The sequence below is a fragment of the Colossoma macropomum genome, unplaced genomic scaffold (genome assembly GCF_904425465.1).
Source record: "Colossoma macropomum unplaced genomic scaffold, Colossoma_macropomum, whole genome shotgun sequence".
NCBI lineage: Eukaryota > Metazoa > Chordata > Actinopteri > Characiformes > Serrasalmidae > Colossoma > Colossoma macropomum.
This window is the reverse complement of record NW_023494802.1, coordinates 25,860,663-25,886,566: the sequence shown is the minus strand read 5'-3', so window position 1 is coordinate 25,886,566 and position 25,904 is coordinate 25,860,663. Positions and strand designations below refer to the sequence as shown.

At 39.8% G+C, this 25,904-nt stretch overlaps 1 protein-coding gene across 1 annotated transcript in view; it reads left to right on the top strand.

Annotated features, from left to right (window-relative positions):
* The window catches only part of LOC118822760 (inactive dipeptidyl peptidase 10), a 90,411-nt gene that overhangs the window by 42,797 nt on the left and 21,710 nt on the right, over positions 1–25,904 (top strand). Inside the window, exons 3-8 of the mRNA XM_036592028.1 lie at positions 191–286; positions 1,096–1,190; positions 3,386–3,457; positions 19,267–19,319; positions 19,973–20,054; positions 20,394–20,514. Coding sequence (XP_036447921.1) covers positions 191–286; positions 1,096–1,190; positions 3,386–3,457; positions 19,267–19,319; positions 19,973–20,054; positions 20,394–20,514 — 519 coding nt within the window. The remainder of the gene's footprint in view (positions 1–190; positions 287–1,095; positions 1,191–3,385; positions 3,458–19,266; positions 19,320–19,972; positions 20,055–20,393; positions 20,515–25,904) is intronic.

Below are 25,904 nucleotides of genomic sequence, written 5' to 3'. Positions count from 1 at the left end.
CCTCAGTTTGCTCATTTGGAGCTTGGTCTCCGATTTCTGTAAAGCTACATTGTGAGCTACAGTGACTGTTGAAAAACGTTATATGCATGCATTTGCATTGAACAGAAAAAGACGCCACTATTGAGGTGTTCTAGAATGGATAGTTTCTTGCTGTGAATGCTGACTTTGTGCTCTCTTTCTTGTGCTGCAGATGAGTCTCACCTTCTTCTGCACTCCTGCCTCACTGTGGAAGACCTGGAGAGCAAGGAATTCAAAGTTCATGACCCCTGCGTGAATTGGCTCAATGGTAAAGGCTCAACAGAGTGTGTACACACAGTGATGTCCTGAAGAGTGAATGATAGGGGATCATTTAGACAGGCTTGTCTTCTTTGAATGGATTGACTTCAGGGGAGTAGACCTGCTATTAGCATGTGATCACATTTGAAAAATTGATTGTTTGCTTTTAAATCTACAGAGAAGGTCAGTTACACATTGGCTTTGAGGAGGGAAGATATTTTTTTTTTATTTATGGCATGGTTTCTAGGGTTACCCTGTTACTTGTTATAGGAATGCTTTACTATTTTATTCTAATCTATCTACTGCATATATAACGTATGGTTGATGACCATAGAAACAATTTAGATTTTTCTAAAATGTATTAAAAATTGAGGCTTGCTGAATTCTATTAGTGTGAAACATATTTTGGTAGTGCCCTTTCATAAATTCTCAAAAAGTATTTGTAAATGAAGTTGTAAATCTGTGTAATTCTTTCTTTCAAAAATGGGACTAGTTTTCCAGCATGAAAATCACATGATACAGATACAGCAGCAGTCTTTTAATACTAACAACTAAGAATACATAAGCATTAATCTGGTATCATTTAAAGCTATTTTTGTCTCTAATGATTCTAGAGACTTTGCAGTTGACATATTTTGATATTAGAAAAACATTTTGAAGTTCAATTACTGAACCAAGGAGATGGAATTAGAAGTGGGAAAATGGCCCCATTTAGTAAACAGCTGTTTTTCAGCATTGCCATTTTCAAGTGAAATGGAATTGGCCCTGCTGTGGCTGAAGGATTGCTTGTTGACCTGTGCTGAATGGTGTGTCCTGCAGAGAATGAGGTTGTGCTGTGTACTCAGGAAGGCCATGTTCTCATCCACAACTTCAACACCAATCTGACTACCACCCTACTAGACAACAGCACCATGGTGAGTTACTCACACACAACAAAGAACACATTGATACTATTCATACAACACATCAATATAACCTAGGCACCAGACTGACCAGTATGCTTACCACACATATGTACATGCAAAAGGACGTATCCTCTTCCACAGCTGCTCAACGACCACTCCTGGGCAACAGCACTCTAGTGAATTACATCCCCCTGGGGCAAGTGAAGGGACCAAGATGTATGGCCACATCGATTTACTCATATTTCCAAGCAGTCACAGCCAGACTGAACAGGAAAGTGGCCGGATGGAAGGAGAATACAGAGTGCCTGTTAAATGCTCCAAAAAGCCCATCCCACCCCCTGCCTTCCAAAAAAGGACAAGAAAGAAAAAGTAGTGGTGAATGGCATTTGAATGTTCTGACAGTTTAATCTCTCATTCTTTGTCTCTCTTTCTTTCTTTCCTCACTCTGTTTGGCTCACTGTTTGCACCCCTAACACACAGCTTCAAAGAGACTGCTTTAGCAGGAGCATTACTTTGAATGCAACGGCTGGGTGACACTGAGAGACTTATGTGGGTCAATGCCTCTGAGCTGAGCATGGGCTCCTCAAAACGGCAGAAATGTTTTCACTTAAATGCGTGGCAAAAACCTTACAATTTGTATCTTTTGACCTCTTATTTCCCACAAACAGGGATTTTAATTTACGTCTCAGCCTGAATCTGCTCCATGCTCTTCAAGATAGAATGAGAAGGAGTAAATCATTTGAACAAGGGTGTAAATCTCTGACCTCAGAAAAATTCTACTCCTTAAGAATTTAATTCTTGAAGAAACAGTTGAGCATATGAAATCATGAAGAAATTTCACTAAGATTTGATCCAATTTTATTACTTTGACATGATTTTGAATTATTTTCACTGAATACACAAATATAACTGGAGGAACTATATGCACAAAAGTGAGACAATAGACAATAAAAACAATGTTTAAAAATAGCCCATGATGCTGGTTCAATCTTAGGTGATGCCACAGCCACATCCATGACAAGGAGTCCAAGAGAGTATGTTTCTGAGAAAGTCATGCCTTCTTTAGTTATTGTTGCTACATCTGGCAAACTTTCAGTACAAGATACATGGTAGCATTTGTAACACTTGTGCTAACACTAAAAAGCTTAAAGAATAATTTAGATGCACTAAAGAACTATGTTATTTGCTTAGAAAGACCCATTGTCTTTCACACAAGATCTTTCAGCACACTTTTAATGAAACAATACAAAGAATTGTGTGTACGAGTGCATTAATATTTTATTTTTTAATAACACAGTTCAGTCATGTTTTTTTTATGTATCAGTAGATAAGTTAGTACTAGCAAACTATTCCCAACATTTTTGTTGTTTATTCGTTAGAAAGTTTTTTAATGATTTTTAGCAAATACATAAAACTAGATAAAGTTTAGCTAGCAGAAATCTGCCAGTTGATAGTTTTACCACTGAGCTATGAGTGTGGTCACAATTTAATCCAAAACTTTTTCAACTTCAGGAATGAAACAAAAACACCATTTTCCAGATGATCAGAATCGTGTGTCAGACATTATATATTCCTCAGCTTTCCACTATTTCTTAGTCTGATAATTCTGACTAATTTACTGCCACTGCTATTCTCACTGCAGGTTTTTTTGAGGAGTCTAGAACATTTAGAGATGACTGTGATTGGCTGAAAGGCATGTCAATCATAATTTGCAAATGGTCAGTTGGCCTTACTCTCCCTTGGTAGGTAGAATGACCCTGTGTCTGTCTCATGTGACAGAACTGGTAGTTAGAGATGTCCTTCAAGTGTATTAAGCTGTCCTTTGAGGCTGTATTAGCAGCAATTTGAAACGATGCAGTGGCCGGCTTCATGTGACCTGGAAGAAGCGTGTACTCGCCCTCACCTAGCATGGTGTGATGGGGAAGACATACCTAGCTTTAAGTGAGCATGAATAAATTAGGGACAAAACTGAGTAATAAACCAAAACAAAAAAAGAGAGAATTTCTTTTGGCACATTCTTGCATTCTTGACTGTTATTATAATAATTAATTATGATTGATTATAGCTTTCCAAAATTGGTGCATTTGAATTACTACCTTTGTATCTACTATTATAATTGCTACCTTTATATCTACCTTTTTATAATGCATTTTACAGTGCTAGTTTTAAGTATTCAAACTCAGCTTTTGCATTTCCTGTTTCAGGACCTGAAGTCCATGAAATTCCAGGTGTCAGCAGACAAAAAGTTTATTCTGATGGCCTACAACATTCGCCCTGTAAGTACTTCACAGTACGACGTACTTGTATTTTGTCATTTGTATCACAATGATCTATAGCATCAAAGCACAAAGCATTAGAACTTATGTATGTTGATAAACAACAGTTTGTCAGCACAAGCATAGCTTAAGCCAATGGCTGAGCAGTAAGCTACAGCTATAGTACGCCCTTAATCTGCTAACACTCGAGTAAAGTGGCTGAGACGGAGGCAGCAGGAGATACCTCTAGACATGGAGTCTGATAGTGCTGCAGTCTGTTTGGCATTAAAACCTGCTGTTTGTCAATGGGAAGTGTGCAAGGAATTGAATATTCAGACTCGGCAATAGTGGAGTAGAGGCAAGAAAGCAGAAAGGTGAGATGAGCAGAGAGAGAAATAAGGAAAGAGACACAGGAGATGAGATCTGGGGGTGGGAGATGGTGAATATTGATAAACAGAGATAGGGCAAGAGAAAGCGAGGCAGACGGTGACTACTGAAAGAGGGCAGGAGAGAGAATGAGTGTGGGGGCTGGGAGTGATGGGCTGAGGAGAATGGGGTGGTAAAGTTGGAGCAGCAGTAATGAAATCACTGTGGCAGTTCGGCTCTGAATCATAATGAGGAACGAGCCTGAGCCAAGGCTAGCAGGGGGCTTTAGTTAAAGGAGTATTAAACGAATCCAGAGGCGAGGCCCAAAATAAACAACATGTAGGATATTTGTCTGTGCAACCACAGCAGGATGTGAAGCTGATCATCCCCCAGCCGACCTTATGCTTGTGTAAATAACCGTTTCTGTAATAAATTGTTTTCTCTTTTCTCAATGGAGAATGCTGGCACTGGATTGCTAATGTTAGTAATAGAAAAAGGATGGCGAACAGAATTAGAGGAAAAATAAGCCCTCAGCTCAGCGAAATATGGCCTTTTACAATCATTTTCTCTACACTCTTAAAAATAAAGATGCTGGGCTCCCGAGTGGTGCAACCGTTTAAGTGTTGGCCCTATCATCAGGAGATCGCGAGTTCGATCGCTGATGATGCTACAGCCATCTGTAGCCAGGAGTCCAAGAGAGCACTATTGACCTCACTCTCTGGTGGGTAGAATGGCCCCCCCTCTCCCACCATCGCTCGATTCTAGTCAGCGCAGGCGTCTGTTAGCTGACGTAACAGAATTGGCGGTTGGCGCTTTCCTCCGAGTGTGTTCGGCTGTGAGCAGCATTTTGAAAAGATGCGGTGGCTGACTTCACAGGTCTCGGATAAAGCCTGTGCTAGCCTTCGCCCTCCTAGCGCTGGTAGTATCGTGTGATTGGGGGAGTCCTAACTAGTGGGTGGAATTGGAAATGACTAATAAATAAATAAATAGGCAAGCAAGCCACACAGTGTTCTTTGGAGTGATGCCATAGAAGCGCCACTTTTGGTTCCTTGAAGAACCTTTTAAATAGATGGTTCTTTTCATTTTTGTCAATGAGACATATGAGTGTGAAGGACCTTGAAAGACCTCTCTACATAATATAAAGGTTCTATACCAATAAAATCCATTTTTCCTAGAGCCATACATCCATGCTGAGAACGATTTAGGAACCATTGTTTTTGTTTTTTATTTTTTCATGTTTACCTCATTTCCTCCTTAATTTAGTGGTGGCCAGTTCTACCAGATTGAGAGGATGAAGGCTAGCATGTGCTTTCTTCAAGATATGTGAAGCCAGCCACGAACACTCAAAGAACCCTTTGCATGATTAAAAGGTTCTTTGTATCATGAAAACGTTCAGATGGAGATGGAGAATATGCTGTAGATGGTTCTATATAGAACCGTTCTGAGAAGGGTTCTATATAGCACCAAAAAGGGTTCTGCTATTGTTACAATGTCAAGCTTGTAACAATAGAAGAATCTTTTTGGGACTATATAGAACCCTTTTCAAAAAGGTTATATATAGAACCATCTACAGCACACTGTCCATCAGTCTGAAGAACCATTTCGCCATGCAGAGAACCCTTTAATCATGTAGAAAGTTCTTTGAGTACCATTTCTTTACTAAAGAACCCATAAAGAACCATCTTTTTTCAAAGTGTAATTAATACTTTATTCTTTATATTTTCAAAATATCTTTCCATATTACTTGTTTTTCTTTGGTATTTTGTGGAATCGACTCTTGGAATCGACTCCATCAAATAGCATCACTTGAAATCCGATTTACAATTGTGTCATGTCACATAGTCTGAGGCGCTGGCTAGCATGTTACTGAGTGATAGGGGGCCATCCTACGCACCCAGAGAGCGAGGCCTATCATGTTTGCTTGGATTTCTGGCTACGGATGGCAGTGGCATTGCCAGCTATCAAACTTGCCAATGCTTAAGGCAGCAGTATACCACTTCAAATGAAAAATTTTGTAGCAAAATGTTTTTTTGGAGTTTGTACAGTGCAGTGTGCACAAGCCATTAAACAGAGGTCCAAATCACTATGTCATTTGTTCAGAGACCTTCCCTTTACCATGATTGGTCCATATGTCACATTTTTGCCTGTGTACCAGCACTAAGCAGGCCTGTAGTGGTGCTGCGTGTCAGAAAGACACACACAGAGATCTTTTTTATGAACACCCCCACCCACTTACATTACCAGTACACACAGACATGCACAAAACACACATGCTCTCCATCGCTATTGCTAGTAGATGTGATAGTCAAAGCTAGTCTTTCTTTGTTGTGGTAATGGTATGGGTATGTTTCTGTGAATTACTGTTCCATATGTATGCATATTTCTTTTAAGATCCGCGCACATTTTCTGCCACCTCTGAGTAGCTGCTGCAAGAATGCAGTTGTGCAAAAACTAAATGACAGCATTTGTCTTTACCTGTCTGTGTTTGTGTTTTTATGTGCAGCTTTTTTCTACCTTTGCCATTCAGTCTCTCTCTCTCTCTCTCTTACTCTGTCCCTTTTCTTCTCTCTTGCACTCTCTCTCTCACTCTCTTACTCTTTTCTCCCCCCTCTCTCTTTCTTCCCATTTTCTTCTTCCCCAGAGCTTTACTGCTGACTGAAGCAGTTTGTAGAAAGCCTTACAGTGGAGAAGAGAGTAACAGAGCTAGAGAGAGAGAGAGAGAGAGAGAGAATGGGAGAGAGAGAGAGAGAGAGAGAGAGAATGCGAGGGAGGGAGAAAAAGGAATAGAGCGTGCATGAAATGGTAGTGGGCAAGAGTGTGATACGATCTCTTGTCTGCCTCAGATCACCCTGGCAATTGAAATCAATTGTAGGACGAGGATGAAAAAGGGAAGGGGGGGGCGTGTTTGGGACACCATTGATGGGGTGGGGATAAAGGAAGAGCAATGTAGTGAAAAGTAGAAGAGGAGGAATAAGAAAGAGAAGAGTGTAAAAATGGGGCAAGAGGGAGATTTAAAGGCTTACTGCAAAACTGAAAAGCAGAGAGAGAGAGAGAAAGAGAGAGATGAAGAATGGAGAGGAGTGAGAGGAAGATGAGAGTGGTGTGTAAATCTGAAGTGATTTCTCTGAGGTGCTCCACACTGCACAGAACGGAAAGCAAGAGATTTCCGGTACAGAAAAGCGTTTTCACGCTAATCTTTATCTTCTGCGTCTCTAACATATGATCAGTTACTACAGACAACAATTTTGATACATTGTCTTGTATTTAGTAAAGAACAGGGAAAAAAGAAACCAATGTGCAGACTCTATTGACTTCTATTATAGGTGTGTTTTAAGGCAAGGTGTTTTCAGTTTTTTTAGTACAGATAAATGTGTCAAAATTATTGTCTGTGGTAATCGATCAGTGCTACAGATGCTGCTTAGATATAGATTATCTCAGATTAGAGATTAGATTACACACTGTAGTATTTCTTTAACCTCTCTGTCAGTAAGATTCTCTTATGTGCAAGGTAGAAAACACCACACCAACCAAACAAAAGGAAGAACAAGGTAGCAAATCAATACCAACCCTCTCACTTGTTTCTGTTGTAGAACAGAAATCCTTTCCCCTCTATTGACATGGAATGTGTACAGGGGAATAAACGGCCATTTGACAAAACTGATGGATTGAAAAATAAAAAGTCCTTTGTTCCTGTGTTGTGTGGACACTGAGACTGAGCTCAGTATTATTTTATTGAGCAAGTTAGTGCAGGCATTGTGGCACACTTGTCACACTGATGCAGAATCCCATGTTCCCTCTCTTATTCTGTTTACAGCAGAGATATTAGTATTGTGAATGCTCACGAAAGGGTGGAGGCAAGCAGAGCTTCTTGTCAGCACAAAGAAAGGATTTATGATTCACATGCTATAAGGCCATATTAGAATTATCCTCTTTTTTCAGCACACATACACACACACTCATGACTACTATTACTATACTAATCCTCAGATCTAAAAGACTTTAAAGGAATGGTTTGACAAAAAATTATGTGAGGCGATCAGCCAAGACACGTTTGGCAGCAAATTTTGCTTCTTTAGTTTTCTGCTGGAGCTACAAGGCTAATGTTGCTAACAAACACTAGAAGTCAATAATCACCCGAATCTTTTTCGCAAGTACACCCCCAAAATTTCTCTCAAACCTAGATCTTCATGAAGGTTGCACAGAATTGTCGATGTGGTTTAAAACGCAGTATGACTTCATGATCTATAAAAATGAACAAAACTTCAGTGTGTTGCTGAATGCTGCAATGCCAAAATCCAATTTCTGTTGTTTGTACTTGAAAAACATTTATCTTCTGTTAAAAATTTTAGATGAACAATTGCTGATAAAAAGAAAACAGAATCCATGCATCCAGATGGCTGATTATTAGGCTGTCTAAAATGTCTGCCCACTGTATTGCGTAAAACTGAAGTTTTGATCATTTTTTTATAGTTCCCAGTAAGTAATACTGGGCACTAAACAACATTAGCAAGTCTGTGCAACCTTGATAAAGACCTGTTTGAGTGAGTTGGGATAGGTTTTGGGCATGTATTTACAGAAAAGGGTGTCTATTTGGGTGTCTATTCATTTCTGGTGTTTGTTAGTAACGTTAGCCTCCTAGCTCCAGCGCTAAACTAAAGAAGCAAAATTTGGACATAAAACACGTATTGGGTGATTGACTACATCTGGGATAAGGGGAAAATTGTGTAAATCTAATATTTTGACGAACCATTGCTTTAACATCTATCTCATGGATCTTTCATGACTTTCTGACTATTTAATCTCATTTATAACTTCATCCCTGAGTTTTAGTTCTTCTCAGTGTTTATTCCTTGAGCTCTTCCTCATGCAGGGAGATTTGCTGCCACAGTTGCTCATTAAGAGTCTGAACATGGATTTCAATAAGCTGCTTTGTAACAGTGATTATTGTAAAATACACTGCACAAATAAAACTGAATTGAACTAAACACACTCACATACATTTTCTCATTCTGTATTAAACACCCAGAGAACCTCAGACAGCCTAAGATAGTTTTGTCCTCTAAATAAGAACACAAACATCTTTTTTTGCATGGTATTTATACATGTGCTTATATACTCATAGACTGTAATGCTATAAATTTGCAGGGCTTGGGTGAGAATAGAATAGAATAGAATAGAATAGAATAGAACAAATGTTATTGTCCAACCAAGGCTGGAGATTTTTTGGTCTCACCTCAAATCCAATAATCAAAACAGCCAGATTATCAGTGAAGTCAAGTCACCTTTATTTATATAACACAATGAAAGTGCTATCTAAAGTGCCAAAGTGCTGCTCAATAAAATCAACTAAATTGGAAACAAACAAGACAACAGATGACTGAATACATGGTCTTTAAAACTCAACTTCAAAAACTACTGGGAGAATAAATAGGTTTTTAAATTTGACTTAAAAATATATGTTGTGGAGGATATAAAATGGGAGTCCTGGGTCAACAACACAAAAAGCCCAGTCAACACAATGTAAGACATAAGAGTAGTAAAAAGTACAGTAAGCAGTGGATCCATTTCCTCAAAGAGCATTATTCATTTTAGCAGTAACTTCTTCCCTGTGAATCTGTTTTTTAAATATCTCTGGTTCTTCAACTTTTCAAAACTCTGCCACACTTCAGGTGGCATATTTCTAGTGTGGCAGCAGGCACCACAGTGTGACTGTCACTCGTGCTGTGGCTCACAAGGCACTTCACTGCTGTGCGTCAATTAAGTAAAACCAGCTTGAGAAAACCTTGATGAAGTCTTGATGAAGGCTCACGCCTTAATTTGTTGAGAGATTTTGTTTCCATAGCCATGCTTCAAAAGGATTTCTAACTCCTTGTGCCTTGAATATTCACTTTTTCTAAAGCTTTTGAACACCACTCTATAGAGCACCTTTGATATTTGTGTGTTTATTTCCCTACCAATAGCACTCTGTGGGTACATACAAGTGGAGTTGCAGCGCAGGATGTGACTTGCTGTGGCTGTAATATGTGCCCACAATACGCCTGAATTTAATGTTGGATTTAAGTTATCAGCTTATCACACAAACTGTGTGCAGCCCCGCTCACTGTGCACTCTTGGTGTGCAGGGTTTGAAAGGCGCTGTGAAATAATCGAGTGGTAAGTGAAAGTTTAGTCATGAACGGATAACAATATTAATAAGCACAGTTCGTTCTCACCTAAACATTCTACAGTGATGTAATTCTGCTTCTGCTATGAAAATAATTTGTGAAACAAGGACTGCGCGCGCACTCAGGTACATCTGGAAGCTGTTTCAAAAAATATGCACACGGAGATCTGTGTGATGCCATGATTTTAATTTTTTGAGTGTTTCCATGGGATCATGAGAGCAAGCAGGCATTTGACCCACCACTTTACAAAGTAGACGTACTGGGGTGACGACCCCTCTGTTTTTGGCAGAGTTCACACGCTTACATCATAAAGAAATTTAACTACATGGAGCACTGACCAAGAGAAACAAACCGAAAGAGAATCAAACTCTTTGGAAGAACCAAGCAAAATCCCCATTTCAACCAGGAGGCGGGACATTTCTCAATCAGTAAAGCCATTCTGAGTGAACAAAGCAACAGGGGAGAACACCCGCTTAGGGCTAGCTGAAACCATTAAGATTACAGGACGGTTACTTCTAACCACACACCCCATGTTCATGATAGTTACACAGACACCAACTGCCCCACAACGCGGCACAGAATAGTACATTCTGCACTAGTAACGTCCACATTAAAGTCGCTCTGCCTGCGAGTCTGGTGCACCCGTGGTGCTCTGCACATCGCTGATTTGTATGGCCACGTCTATCCCGTGGTGCTCTGCGTGTCGCCGCTCTGCGTGGCCATGTCTCCCATGCACCCATGGCTGAATGAGCCAGTAACGGGATGCTACATAGCACCTGTTTTCAGAAGTGCTGTCCCGGCAACCTCACAAAGTCTGAGCAGAGGCCGTGGGGCGCACAAGGGCACACAACCCCCACTGCAGTCTAAAGTGGGGCTACAGAATGTCCACTGTCCCAGTAAACATACATACCACAGTGCGTGTGCGTCCTCTTCCACGGGGTGGTGGAGCAGAGAGATTGAGCATTGCGTCCTCTTCCCCAGTGTGGTGGACCCCCTCACGGTTTGCGTCGTCATTCCTTGCGCTACTTTGGATGGTGGCAAGAGCAGCAGCACTCCTTGGCCGCTCTCTCCCTCCTCTGCTCCCCCACCGCACCGAAGACACCAGTGAGGTTGCTGCTCGTGTACGCTGGAGCTCCAGCACTCATCCTTGACCAACCATGCCACTGGCGCCTGCTCAAAGCGTCACAGGAGGGCCATAAACGCTGTCAGGCCACCTCGCTGCCCCCCCAAGTTTAATTTGGTCCACTGTAGCTGTTGCAGGGTAAAATCAGTTAAAACAAATGAAAATGCCATTAAAAGTAGTTTTAGTTACTTAGTCGTTGACCTAGCTGCATTTTGCATTTTGTCACTCAGCCAGCCAGGTTTCTTTCTTTCTTTCTTTCTTTCTTTCTTTCTTTGCTTTTTTCTCTCTTTCTTTAAGTTTTGCCCCACCACTGTTGGAGGTGTGGCATCAACCATGTGCAGAGTGCATTCATAGCTTTTCACCAGCACTCCAATATAGTTACTCCAATATGGTTTGATTTCAACTGTGTGTTTGGAGCTACTATAAGCCAAATAGTCAAAGAGACCATTTACACAATTGTGATATATTTAAAATATAAATGACTTACTAAACATTATCAATAGGCCATTTATGTAATTAGATTTTTTTCCAATAATTAAGTGGTCTATAACTGTCAGGTTCAGTGTAGCAAGCTAAATTAAATAAATATTAGATTTGGTATTCACTAACCATTTGCTGTTTTATTCTTTTTTATCATGTACACGTTAGTGTAATGCTTTAAGGTAAAAAATATATAAAAAACATGTAGTCATACCACTGTATTTATTATATATGTTGATAAGATGTGTCCTTACTCACAAAGAAGTTTGAAGAAACATTAGATATAATATATGATTCAAAATCCATTTTAATAATACTATAACTTAACAGAATTGTGGAATCAGCAGAAAAAGCTGCATTTATAAATAAATAGCTCTAGTAGTAGTAGTAGTAATAATAATAATAATAATAATAATAATAATAATAATAATAATAGAATGGCCTAACTCATAGGCTATATGTAATATTTCTTTAGTACATAACGAAACAGTGACATGGACCGATTACTAAAACAATAAGAACAATTCAAATACCCACATATAAATCCACATCAGTTTTGGAAATCCCAGAAACCAAAATGTTGTTTGGCTCTCTGCAAGTCACAAGCTGCTTCCTCCTTTAGTGTCCAAACAAAACAAAACATCATATTTAAGAACTGCATGGCGGAAATCTTAACATGTTGCTTGAGTTTAAGTAGGATTTTTTCATTGGGAAATTATTTTTCAGAATGTGTGAGAATCTTGTACCTGTCTGAGCTGCCTGCTCTTAGCAACACCTTTTTAAGACTCCTAACGCAAATGTACATCTGGTTTTAAAAGTTTTAAAGATAAGTATTATGTCAATTTCACTGCCTTTATTGATAATTATTGATAAAACAATAAGTGGTGGAACAAGTCTGTATGTTCTGTGTTCTGCCCATTGCTTTACACGCACACACTCTTCACCGTTTTTTATAATGAAGTGATAAGTTATTAAGCAGAAGCCAGAGCTATGTTGATAAATCTGGAAGAGCTTTTCAGTAATCAGGCTGCTGATGTGCTGCAGGCTGAGAGTGGCTGGCACTATCACTCATAACTGTTTCCTTGCACTGCCTCAGCCGCCTGTGTATGCATTTAAACACTGCCCTCATTCTACTGGCAGCTCTTTGCTACCACAGAACCTCAACTTTTCGAATGCTTCTTTGTCTCCTTGTTTGTTTGTTTGTTTACTTGCCTTTCTTAGTTGTTTCCTTTTTTGTTTTTTCCCATTCTCTAGATTGTGTCTCTGTGATCACCTATACATTAATATGTAATCAGTCAGTCGTGGGCTGTAGGTTAGGGAACCAGCCTTGTGACCGGAAGGTCACCGGTTCCATCCCTTGAGCTGGCACCTAACTTCTCCCCGGGTGCCGTGAATAGTGCTGCCCACCGCAGTGGGAAAGTGTGCACCCAGTCAAACAGTTGCCAGCCCAGTCGCAGGAGATTATTTTTGGTAAGCTGTTTAAACATGGATCACTTTAAATTCCTTTCAAAATCCAACATAAAAGGTCAAAATTAAACAGCAAAAGTACCAACTGCTCCCACTTTGTGTCAGTTTTTTCATCAGTTACAGCATGCGTGTTTATCATCAGAGCCTGTGTTTGTCTTTACAGTGGCAAGGACCCTTGCAACACTGCAGTGATTGCAAATTTGGTAATTACCAAACTAGCTGCAAAAGCTAAAATGCTCTGTCCAAATGCTTAAGCAAACGTCTATTTAAATGAATCAGGTCTTCAAAGGTAAGACATACATATTTTTTCATGCCCTAACATACATGGCAGTGCACCTTAAGTTTTTCTTTGATTGTTCTTAATGTAGTTGTGTCTTCTTTATTGGGCAAAAGTTCCTTTTGTGAGTGGAAATGTGCTTTGTAGTGGAGTATGCTGATGGTTAGTCAAGTGTTGTCTGTTTTCATAAGAATCCAGTATTCTATTTGATTGCTATTGTTTTGTATCACTATAGGGCAGAAGCATTGGGACAGGGAGAGTGATAACTGCACTGCTGTTAGCAATAGGCTGTAGCCTGATGTTACAATATATCAGGATGTAGCATGTTTGGAAATTGTATCAACCAAGACGGTCTACCCAAAAATTTATTTATGCCTACGCTACTCGTGTGACCACTTTGCATGTCACTAAAATGCAGCATGTTTAGTTGTGTACAGCATAGAGTATATGCAGAGTTAATGACCAATTGATAAAACTGGGTTGACAGCAAGCCTCAAGGCCAACGTATGCTCCTTTGTTAAATCTATATGCCGTAGATGCAGCATATATACCATGTAGCCGCGTACCCTATGCTGTATCCTGACGCGCACCTCCCCAGAAATGTAACTACACGTTGCGGTGCCACAGATCATGATGTAATTGGCTACAGCATAGATTCTGTGTTGATTCAATACAGAAGCATAAATACAGATGTGTGTTCGAAACTTGGAAACTTGATATTGAATCTTCATATGAAATGACTGGCCACCTCACGCTGTTGATGTCTTGTGGATAAACTTGCAGACAGCCTTTCACAGAGCGAAGAGTCAGTATTGTTCCTCTCAGCATTGATGAAAAATACTGCCAAGTAGGGGTGTATAGTACACAGAAGTTGGTTCGGTTTGGACATCATGGTTCAGTACAATTTCAGTACAATAAAGAAATGCAACAAAAGCCTCCAAAAGTGTAAAGCTAGGTTTCTTTTCAATCTATCAATGAACTTTTATTTAAACTCGGAATACATTGAGGAAGACCCTCATCTACAATGTAGCCAAGCAATACAGGAATCAGGGATTGAGAAGTTGTAGAGTAAAAAAATAAATCAAATGCTATAAATAAATAATAAAAATCATAAAAGTAAAATTTATTTATAAGAAGGTACCAATAAAGATTAAAATTACAATATGACAACTTATCAAGTAACAGAGTAGATAAGGATAAAATAAATAAAAACATAAATTAATGAAATAAAAGAAATAGATGTAAAACAATAAATTGACAATGATAAAATAAATAAAAAGAATACTAATAAAAGAAATAAAAAGAATAAAAAGAATGATAAAAATTAAAGAGATAAAAGTAAATAAAAGTAAAAAGTAAGAACAATAGCTAAGACATAGCTAAAACATACCAAAAGTCATATTAAAAGTTAGGTAAAATCAAATAAAGCAGTTGCAGGCTGTGCAGAGGTGGTTAGAGACTAAGAGTTGAGTGAAGTTTTAGAGTTTCCTGTAATGAATTCCAGCTTGCTGGTGCACTGTAGCTCTCGGCACCTGAAGGGTGATCCAGTCACTGGAACGAGTCTGATAAACTGCATCATTTACACTGAGCATTTCTGTGATGTACGATGGCATATGGCCAGTAAGCGCTTTATAGATAAAAAGAAGCCAATATGTGTCCCGACGCACAGGCAGAGATGACCAGCCAACCTTTTCATATAGTATACAGTGATAGGTGTTGTAGAGGTCACCAGTAATGAATCTTAAGGCAGCGTGGAATACAGAGTCTAGAGATTTCATTTACAGACAAGTGCATGTCTGTATCACCATAAACAGGCAATAATGTTGCTTAAATGATCTTTTTCCTTGTGTGCTTTGGGAAACATACTTTGTTATGATACAGGGAGCCAGGTTTTTGTCTCAGTTTACAGGTAAGTTTGTTAACATGTTTAAAAGTGCTTTTGTCATCTAGCCATATGCCAAGGTATTTATACTCATTGACTCTTTCAATGTCAGATCCCTTCAGGGTTGTGATTTTAAAAGTGCTAAAATCAATGTTAGAGGCTCTGATGTCCGGGCCACACGTTGCTGTCTATTGGAGAGATTGTTTCTAATCCAGTTAGTAGCCCTTAGATCAAAACCAATGATTTGTAGACTTTTTAAGAGTAGGGAATGATCTTTAGAGAGGTCAATGAAAATGGCTGCACAATGTTTCTTTTTATCAATGGCACTGAAAAGATCGTCTAAGATGCGAGTAGCTGCAGAGATTGTGCTGTGCTTTTCTCTAAAACCAGATTGGTACTCTGATAAGATTGAATTTCTATGCAGAAATGCTTTGAGTTGATCATTTACTAAGGTTTCTAAGATCTTAGCCAAGCATGACAATTTTGAGATGGGTCTATAGTTATTAAGATCAGCGGTGTCACCTCCTTTGTGAAGTGGAGTTATATGTGCTGTTTTCCAGATACTGGGAATTCTGCTTGATAAAATAGATAGATTAAAAATATACGTAATATGTTCTAAAATAATCAGGGTTGCAAGCCTTAGAAAAAAGGGGTCCAAACTGTTCTCTCCTGTACTTTTTTTAGTATTGATGGTGTTAAGTGCTTTGGCCACTAAGTGAGGAGAAAAAGGGTGAATTGTAAAAAAAACATGTCTTACGGCAGAGGGTGTATCTATTTCATTTAGAGGTGCTTCCATGAGAATATTATCGAATAAATATCCAGCGGCTGCAAAGTGAGTATTAAATGCTTGGCAAATCTCTCTCTGATCAGTAAACTGTTTGTCATTAATTACAATATGATTTGGAATGGGCATTGATTTGTTATTGAGCAAATTAATTGTCTTCCAGAATTTAGAGGAATTTGTAGCTGAGTTTGTAAATATCTTGTAAATATAAGTCAATGGTCTCTGTCACCATTTCGTCTAGCCTGGGCCCATGCTTTATTTCTTGCATTGAGCAAGGAAGATATTTCTGAATTGAACCAGGGGTTTAATCTATCTCTGATTCTCACATTTTTGTAGGGGGCATGCTCATTTACCACTGACAGGAAAGTTCTGCAAAAATGGTCTAGCGCTAAATCGATATCTGGGATTTCTTAAGTGTAGTGTTTGTTGCTGAGCACCAGATCATTTAAAAAGGCTTGATCATTAAAATGTTTAAAATTTCTTATAACCACCATCCGAGAGCTTGACTTTATTGAACTGGTGCTTCTAATGCATCCAATAGGGCAGTGGTCACTAAAACCAGGGTCAAAGACACCTATAGAAGTCATTTTTCCAGGTCTGTTGGATAAAATTAAGTCTGTTAGTGTTGACTTGCTGGAATCATGGAAGTTAGGTCATGTTGGCTCTGTAATTAGTTGCGTTAGACATAGATTTCCACACACTTCCTTCAGCTGATCGGCTGCATTAGTTAACCAGTTTAAGTTAAAATCACCTAGGATTAGTATTTCTGAGTTGATGTATGGATTTAAAAGCTCAGCTAAGTCATCAACCCTGTGAGAGGGTGCGGAAGGAGGTCTTTAGATCCCAGCTACCATGAAACTGTTATTGCGTCCTAGACACACTTTTAGGGCTAAGAACCCAAAACATTTATCTTTGGATAATGAGATAAAAGTTTTTACTTAAATAACAGATTTGGTGTAAATAGCCACTCCGCCACCCCTTGCGTTCCTGTCAGCTCTGTGTAGATTATAACCAGATAGAGATAGTTCTGAATTAGATACAGATTGTTTTAGCCAGGATTCTGTCAAAACTACAATATCAGGATCAGCTTGTGAAATCAAAATTTTCAAATTATCCGATTTACTGTGCTGACGAAGGCTTCTAATGTTTAAATGAATTATGCCCATGCCTTTTCTGTCTTTTAAACTAATAGGATCTGTGACTACAGAGATAGCTGAATGATTATTTCTAATTTTAGGTAGTCATTTCAGGTTAAGAACAGAGTAAAACACTTCATTTATTTTGAACAGACAGTAGTGCAAGTTACAATTTGTTCCATCTAGTGTCATACAGTCCCCCCTGAGGTAGCTGGTACAGCCTGTAGTGTCTGTCATTTGCACTCAACAAGGAAAGTCACTAATGTTAACTAACGTGTGCAGTGATAGTTCAACATCAGCTGTGATTTTGCAGTTAGGAGCAGAAAAAAGGCTTTGTGCTGAATCTCTTCACAGGTGCAAAAATACTTTTTTTTTTTAAATCCCCCTTCTTCTTCTTTTTATTTACCTTGATAGCTGCCTTCCACAACTCTCACTTACTGTTCAAGCAAACTTAGCCTCAAACTTAGCCTCACAGCTGATCAACGATCAGGAGTTATAATGCTGCCACTGCTGCTAACTTGCTAACAGCCTACAGCTTAAAGCTTTTGCTTTGTGAAATTTGGTTTAGCATTACATTTCTCAATTTTCATTCATACCATGTATCCTCTGTACGACTGCACGCACCAAACTGTAACGTGCATACCGTGATGATTCAGGATTAATACACATACTGTTACACCCCTACTGCCAGGCTAATTTGTATTTAAGGTGAGACCAAACATTCTCTATAGGGTTCAAATCTGGACTCGAACCTGGCCAAAACCATTTCTAAAAACACTCTATTTTGGGCTTTTCTTTCCCACAGAAGTTACTTAGTTAGTTAGATAGTCATTTTGTCAGATACTGAGTTAGTTTCTTTCATATTTTCTTTTTTCTTTTTCTCTACAATATGTGTCAGTGATAACATGCACAATAATCCAGCCCTTACAAGTGGACATAACCTTTCTTGCTTGCTTGCTTCTTGTTTGCTTTTTTTTTGTTGGACAAAGGGAAAAGTAGGCTGTAAGTACAGAGGTATGGATATCCTGCATTTTATTTTTGACATGGTAAATCAGAGGAATAGAGCTTCGGATGATGCTTATCTCTGGCATGTTGCCATGTTAGATCCTGAGCACTTGGAAGAATATGTTCTTTAATAGTCATGCTGAGCTAAGCCCAGCTTTCATGCTTAATGTTCTTATCCTTGCTCTCATTCTGTCATATGACCCTATTATCACGAAATAATCCTGTCACAGGCCTAATTAGAATCTGATAGCCCTAAATGGTTCTAATTCTAATCTCAAATAAAACCAGTGGCAGTCCTGTAGATCTCTGTCTAACCAAATGCCTTGTTTAATAATGACACTGCTCTCTAGTTAAATGACCTATCATGCTTCTGACACAAAAGTGCTCTTTTCTAGCAACTTTTACAATGTTTCAGAATGTTGGCAAAAGTCCCATTAAACCAAAAGCATTTGAGTTCAGATTTACTACATAACAGTGAATTTCCAATTTAAAATGTTTTGCATTGTTTTGCTATCCAGTGTCAACCAGAAGAGGATGAGTTCCCCTTTTGAGTCTTGGTTTCTCTCAAAGTTTCTTTCTCTTGCACTAAGAGAGTTTTTTTCTTGCCATTGGCTCACTTATGTGAGCTTGGACCCAGATTTTTCTATAAAGCTGCTGTGGTAAAAACACTATATAATTAACTTTGACTTTGACTTTGCTACTGAACTGTACACAAAACTAGGCTGGTTGGAAATGACAGGAACTTTGCCACTATGCTTGTGTTAGCTTGATTATACAATCTATCAGCGTGGCCTTCAACAATCATACAAAACAAATATCATTTGAAAATAATAATCTAGATATCCATATTTTGACAAAAAGTTGTGAGCTACAATTTCATTTGTTTGGGTGAGATATTTGTCTATGATTTGTAAAACTTGTCTAGCCTAACAACAGTTGCGATGAAATACCATATTTGTGGGTGGAGCATGTATGGGTTCATTTATACTATTGAAAGCTGCTTGGTATTTTAATATTAAACAGATAATTGGTATTTTGCCATCGTGTACAAAGAAAATGTGTGTGTGTGTGTGTGTGTGTGTGTGTGTGTGTGTGTGTGAGAGAGAGAGAAACTTGGGGATCCACAATATGCTCTGCCCCGTTTCAGGTATTCTCACAGTCCTTCACTGCCTCGTATGCTCTCTACACTGTGGCCACCGGGTAGGTAGAGGCAGTGCACTGCATGTGCTGCACTGGGCATGTGCATTACTAAACAAGCCGATGAGTCAATCTGGTCGTTCTCCGTTTGTGTACATATTCAGCCGTCGGGCATCCCTCTAAAAGCATAGACAGCGAATACTGACCCAGCTGGCAACTTTCCAGGTGGAGAGTAGCGTTCTTCCTGTGATCTCAAAATAATACACTGGATTATTATTGGTCCTCCCTTGAGGATGTATGCTCCATTCTGTTTTTTTGTTTGTTTTTGTTTTTTTTTTTGTTTTTTTTGAATTAATGAATGAAGGCTTTCCTTCCTGTTACTTATAAAGGGTGATGAAACATCAAAGAATGCTTTGAAGTTTGTTTGCTTGTCCTTTGGCAGTTGACAAATCACTAAACTTCAAGTGAGGTTCCATCGCATGATCTGACCCCTCAGCTTGTATGGTTGGTATTATTTGTTTTGTTTGGTATGATCTTTGCGTTTGCATCTTGCTATTTTTCATGAATTCTCTCAACCACTTTCTGAAACGACTCAGATGTTTTAAAAGACTGCTCTCACTCCTGCTTGATTCCATAAGTCTCTAACACTGTGCCATTACTGTGAAGTGAGGTTTACTCACTGTGTGTATGTGTGTGTGTGATCTGGTATGTTGTAGGGAGGTGGTGGACCTCACCCCAACAGGTGTAGAAGTGTCTGTTCTGCAGTATGCAGCATGGGGGCCTCAGGGAAACCAGCTGGTGAGTCTGCTCTCCCTTCTCCCTTTTAAGTCTGTCTGACTTAATGTATCTAAATAATACCTGTAAGTGGAGTTACTTTACTGAAGTTCACAACTACATAAACTTAGATGTCAATTTATGGAAAATCTATACTTTCATACAAATGTTTGAATTTCCATTCACATAACACATTAGAATAACTCATTGCTGTCCTGTGAATTCTGTCACCTTTTAGAAGGTCAATTACCAGCATTTCCTGTTGATTTCTGGACTGTGTTTTGCATCCAGTGTGTTTAACAGTTCAGTAATGCAAACCATCTGTTAGCATTAGGGTTATTTACTGTCTCTCTGCTGTGCCAGGTGTATGTGTTTGAAAATGACATCTACTACAAGGCTGATGTGTCTAGCCCAGCAATGCGTCTCACAACTACAGAAAAGGAAGGACTGGTGGTGAATGGACTGACCGACTGGATCTATGAGGGTTAGAATGTACTATTCTATGGACATAGATATGGTGGGAGTCCAACATTCTACCTTTTCTACCTTTTGCAAAATTGTAAGAGTCCACACAAGCCAACTCATAAGTGAGTTTGTAGCCTATGAAAGCCAATGAAATCAATCTCATTGATTACATACTTTAACTGGCCACTTTATTAAAGACACACTGTTTCTATAGCCCATCTTGACAAACCATTTATGTTAACCATCCTCAGGCCTGTCATTAAAAGCCAGTTTCTGACCACTTTCTTGGTTGAATATTTTGGATGCTGGCTTGGCTAGGACTTGTTAGACCAGCAGTTACATGGTACAGACCATCTAACTCCAAACTCTAACTGTATTTTTCCTGCTACACACACACAGTATTGCCTTCATGCAAAATAACTTTTTCTAAAATCTGCACATTTTCATCTTTTCTTTTTTTTCATCATTTCTTAAAGCCATTATACACCGATTGTGATATAACAGAAGGACGTAAAGTTTCACTGATGCAAAGCATCAGCATGTAGTACTCCATGGGACATCCTGCTGGTCTGCATTTTCACAGAAGTTAGTAGAGTGCAAGTCAGGCCTGACAATAGGATTAATTAGGCAAGGGGGTAAAAAAAAGGACTGAGAGGGCACAACAGTAGAAGGGTTAGACCTTCTAATGTCCACAACGAGCACCACATATGGATATATTGCTGTGTTCCTAATCATAGTGGCTGAGTTGACAACTGCTGCTGTACAGGGTCTGTACCTTGACATATTTTAGCTGAATTCAGCTAGGAGATCTCTAATGTTCTTCTTTCCTTGCCATCTGGTAAAAACAGCAGATTGGGTCCTTCTTTGGGAATGTAGCATTAGCTATCATTAACATTGGCTTTTAGCAAGCTAAATTCTGCAGCCCTCCACAATTCATGTTGTATATTAGCAGGTGAGCTGATGGCAGAGCACTCATTACTACTCATTTTCACACCTTCTAATATAAATTTATTACTCATTTTACCAGTCTTTGCTTTAATTTTTCTTTGTTTGCTGATTATGCTGATATATTTTTTGCCTGTGGAATCGTTGTTCTACTGTTTTATTTTTACATTGTTTTTTCTTTTGCTATTCGCTTTGGCAATTCTAAACATGGGGCAGATCTGAGAAGATAGTGTCACCCCTATTGATCCACTGATTTGGAGTGACAGAAAAGTTTTCTGAACTTGTGGCCACGCCCACTCAGAGAGCCATGATGTACCTCGAACATGGCAGAACACATCCTACTATGATTGCACTGGCCTGTCCACCTTCATATGCATTAGTGTCCGGTTTCTAAATACAAAACCTCAATACATAGCATGTGTATATATATATATATTGCATAGTGCACAGAGGTCGCCAACTTTCTGCAGAGTCAGTCGCTACAGACCTCCAAACAACATGTGGCCTTCAGATTAGCTCAATGACAGTGTGTAGAGAGCTTTATGGTATGGGTTTCCATGGCTGAGCAGCTGCATCCAAGCCTTGCATCACCAAGAGCAATGCAAAGCGTCGAATGCAGTGGTGTAAAGCATGCTGCCACTGGACTCCAAAGCAGTGGAGACGTGTTCTCTGGAGCGACGAATCATGCTTCTCCGTTTGGCAATCCGATGGACGAGTCGGGGTTTGGCGGTTGCCAGGAGAACGGTACTTGTCTGACTGCATTGTGCCAAGCGTAAAGTTTGGTGGAGGGGGATTATGGTGTGGGGTTGTTTTTCAGGAGTTGGGCTCGGCCCCTTTAGTTCCAGTGAAAGGAACTCTTAATGCTTCAGCATACCCAGAGATTTTGGACAATTTCATGCTCCCAACTTTGTGGGAACAGTTTGGGGATGGCCCCTTCCCGTTCCAACATAACTGCACACAAGTGCACAAAGCAAGGTCCATAAAGACATGGATGAGCGAGTTTGGTGTGGAAGAACTTGACTGCCCTGCACAGAGTCCTGACCTCAACCCGATAGAACACCTTTGGGATGCATTAGAGCAGAGACTGCAAGCCAGGCCTTCTCGTCCAACGTCAGTGTCTGACCTCACAAATGCGCTTCTGAAAGAATGGTCAAAAATTCCCATAAACACACTCCTAAACCTTGTGAAAAGCCTTCCCAGAAGAGTTGAAGCTGTTATAGCTGCAAAGGGCGGGCTGACATCATATTAAACCCTATGGATTAAGAATGGGATGTCACTCAAGTTCATATGCGTGTGAAGGCTGACGAGTGAATACTTTTGGCAATATAGTGTATATATACATACATACATGTATTTTATATTTTTTGTGTATATATATATATATATATATATATATATATATATATATATATATATATATATATATATATATATATATATACCGATCAGGCATAACATTATGACCACCCCCTTGTTTCTGCGCTCATTGTCCTTTTTATCAACTCCACTTACTATATAGGTGCACTGTAGTCCATCTGTTTCTCTGCATACTTTGTTAGCCCCCTTTTACCCTGTTCTTCAGTGGTCATGACCCCCATGGACCCTCACAGAGCAGGTACTATTTGGGTGGTGGATCATTCTCAGCACTGCAGTAACACTGACGTGGTGTTGGTGTGTTAGTGTGTGTTGCGCTGGTCTGAGTGGATCAGACACAGCAGTGCTGCTGGAGTTTTTAAACACCTCAGTGTCACTGCTGGACTGAGAATAGTCCACCAACCAAAAATATCCAGCCAACAGCATCCTGTGGGCAGCGTCCTGTGACCACTGATGAAGGTCTAGAGGATGACCAACACAAACTGTGCAGCAGCAGATGAGCTATCGTCTCTGACTTTACATCTACAAGGTGGACTGACAAGGTAGGAGTGTCTAATAGAGTGGACAATGAGTGGACACAGTGTTTAAAAACTCCAGCTGCACTGCTGTGTCTGGTCCACCAACCATCTGACAGCGTACACTGGGGCTCCATCTACTTCTCCCGGAGTGGGTGGTGTGTCATGGGGGTAGCCTCATCCAATGTACCTGGAACCACAGATTTGAGACACGAAACATAATAGAAATTCAAAACTTGATACCGAGGAGGCAAATCAAGCTTGTAAATAACATCATTGACCTTATCCAAAATTTTAAATGGGCCTATATATTTAGGGTGGAGTTTTCTACTTCCCTCTGCAAACCTGAAGTCCCTGATCGACAGCCAAACCCGGTCTCTAGGCTGAAAGGAGGGGGTTTCACCACAGTGATGGCCCCCATTATTCTTGCTCGTTGCAACACCATTTCAATTCTATGATGAGTCTTCTCCCACACACTCTTACTCCATTTCATCCATTCATCCACTGCAGTGACGTCAGACATAGCACCGGTTCATTTAATTACGGGGGGCTGAAAACTCAAAACACATTGAAAGGGCACAAGTCCTGTGGCCGAACTTAATAAAGAGTTCTGAGCTATATCTGCCCACACAAGATATCTCCCTCAATCAGATGGATTATTTTGGCAAAAAATGCATAGAAATTTGCCAAGTTCTTGGTTTACATGTTACACTGTGAGAAAACCTGTATCTGTAATAGTAAGAATAGTCGTGTGTCCTTGAGAAATCTGTCACAAAATCTATGGCTATTTGTGAGCAAGGTCTAGCAGTCACTGCTATGTATGTGTCTCAGGACGTATTTTAGGTGGGCTACCAGAGCGTTGGGACAAGACGGCACCTATACCAGTCTCAGACGCGTCTGCTTGTGCTACAAACGGTTCGGGTCAGGGTGTTACAGAACAGGGGCAGAAGTGAAAGCCTCCTTCAAAGAACTGAATGCCCATCCTGCTTTGGGTGTCTAATGTATTTTCTTTAGGAGAGCTGTCAAAGGGGCAGCGATCACATTGAAATTACGAATAAAGTGTCTGTAGAAACTGGAAAAACCTGGAAATCTTTGTAGTTCTTTTACGGAAGTGGGTTGAGGCCAGTTAACCACTGCCTTAACTTTGTGATCATCCATTAATATACCATTGGAACTGATGACATAGCCTAAGAAAGCTACTGTCTGAATGTAAAACTCACATTTTTCTCCTTTGACGTACAGGTTATTCTCAAGTAAACGTCTAAGAACCAAACTGACGTGCTCTACATGTGTTCTTGTGTCTGGCGAGTGTATCAAGATATCATCTGTGTAGGCTATTAAAAATGTACGAATCATGTCTCCCAAGACATCATTTATGAAAGCCTAAAAAACTGACGGAGCATTAGAAAAGGCCAAACAACATGACCAAGTACTCAGAGTGCCCCCTAGTGGTCGCAAGGGCCGTTTTCCATTTATCCCGAAAGGACCCCCGTCTAATTCCACAACTTGTAATGAGGTTTTCAGGGATTCTGCAGATCTTCAGTGAGTCAGGTGTTGATGAAATTCCCCTCAGCTTCAGAATCAATTAAGGCTGAAACAACAGAGACATTTTGTTGGCAGTACACAGTAATAGGTTAGAGGAATGATTTTGAAACCAACCCCTTTATGGGAACACTCAGCACATGGCTACTTCCTGTGCTTTCTAGGGGTCGGCACCTGAGGTTTGTGTGGATGAGTCCTACAGTCATGAAGAACGTGACCAACACCAGTACAAGTACAAACCCTATTTAGAATGACAAAGCCAGGCGGGATGAAACACACTGCATGAGTTCTTCCTGAAGCTCAGACTTGTGGTCTTGTGATGGCTTCAAAATAATGTTTTGTTTATAAGAGGAGTTCGTTCTACCAGTCCTTCTTTCATTAAGGAGATGATCCAGCCGGATAGCAAAGTAGATGTGTTGGTCTAAGTACAGGTCCTTGTCTCTGCAAGCTAGTTCCGAAACTATGCCTAGAAGTCCTCGACGAAATGTTACCATTAAAGTGGGTTCATTTCAACCACTGCTGGCAGCTAGGGTGCGAAAGTCCAAAGCGTAATATGATACAAAGCGGTTATCTTGTCAGATCTTGATTAGTAATTCTCCACTAATTTTTCCCTCAATAGGATCAAAAACCAAACGAAAATCTTTCAAAAACTGGTCATATGACACGTTCTGAACAGTGGGCCAAACTGCAGTTGCCCGATCCAAAGCTGACCAAAAATGAAATTTTGGCTTGGTCAATATTAACTGGAAAGTTAGCAAAGTAGATGGAGCGTTGTAATAGAAACCCGTGACATTTCTCTGGAACCTCTTCAAATTTGTCCGGCTTACTTAGATAGAAGGTTGTTATGGGGACCTCTTCTGCTAAGGAAGCGTTAGCAGGTGGATTGGTCTGTGTAGCGAGACCCAGATTTTGACAGGTTGCAGACAGGTTCTTAACACTGTTAGCTATTTGTATTAACAGAGCTTGTTGTTCGGTTTGCTGACATGTTAAGGATTCTAGAGTTCGAGTTATCCCAGCAAGTACTTGTTGGTTT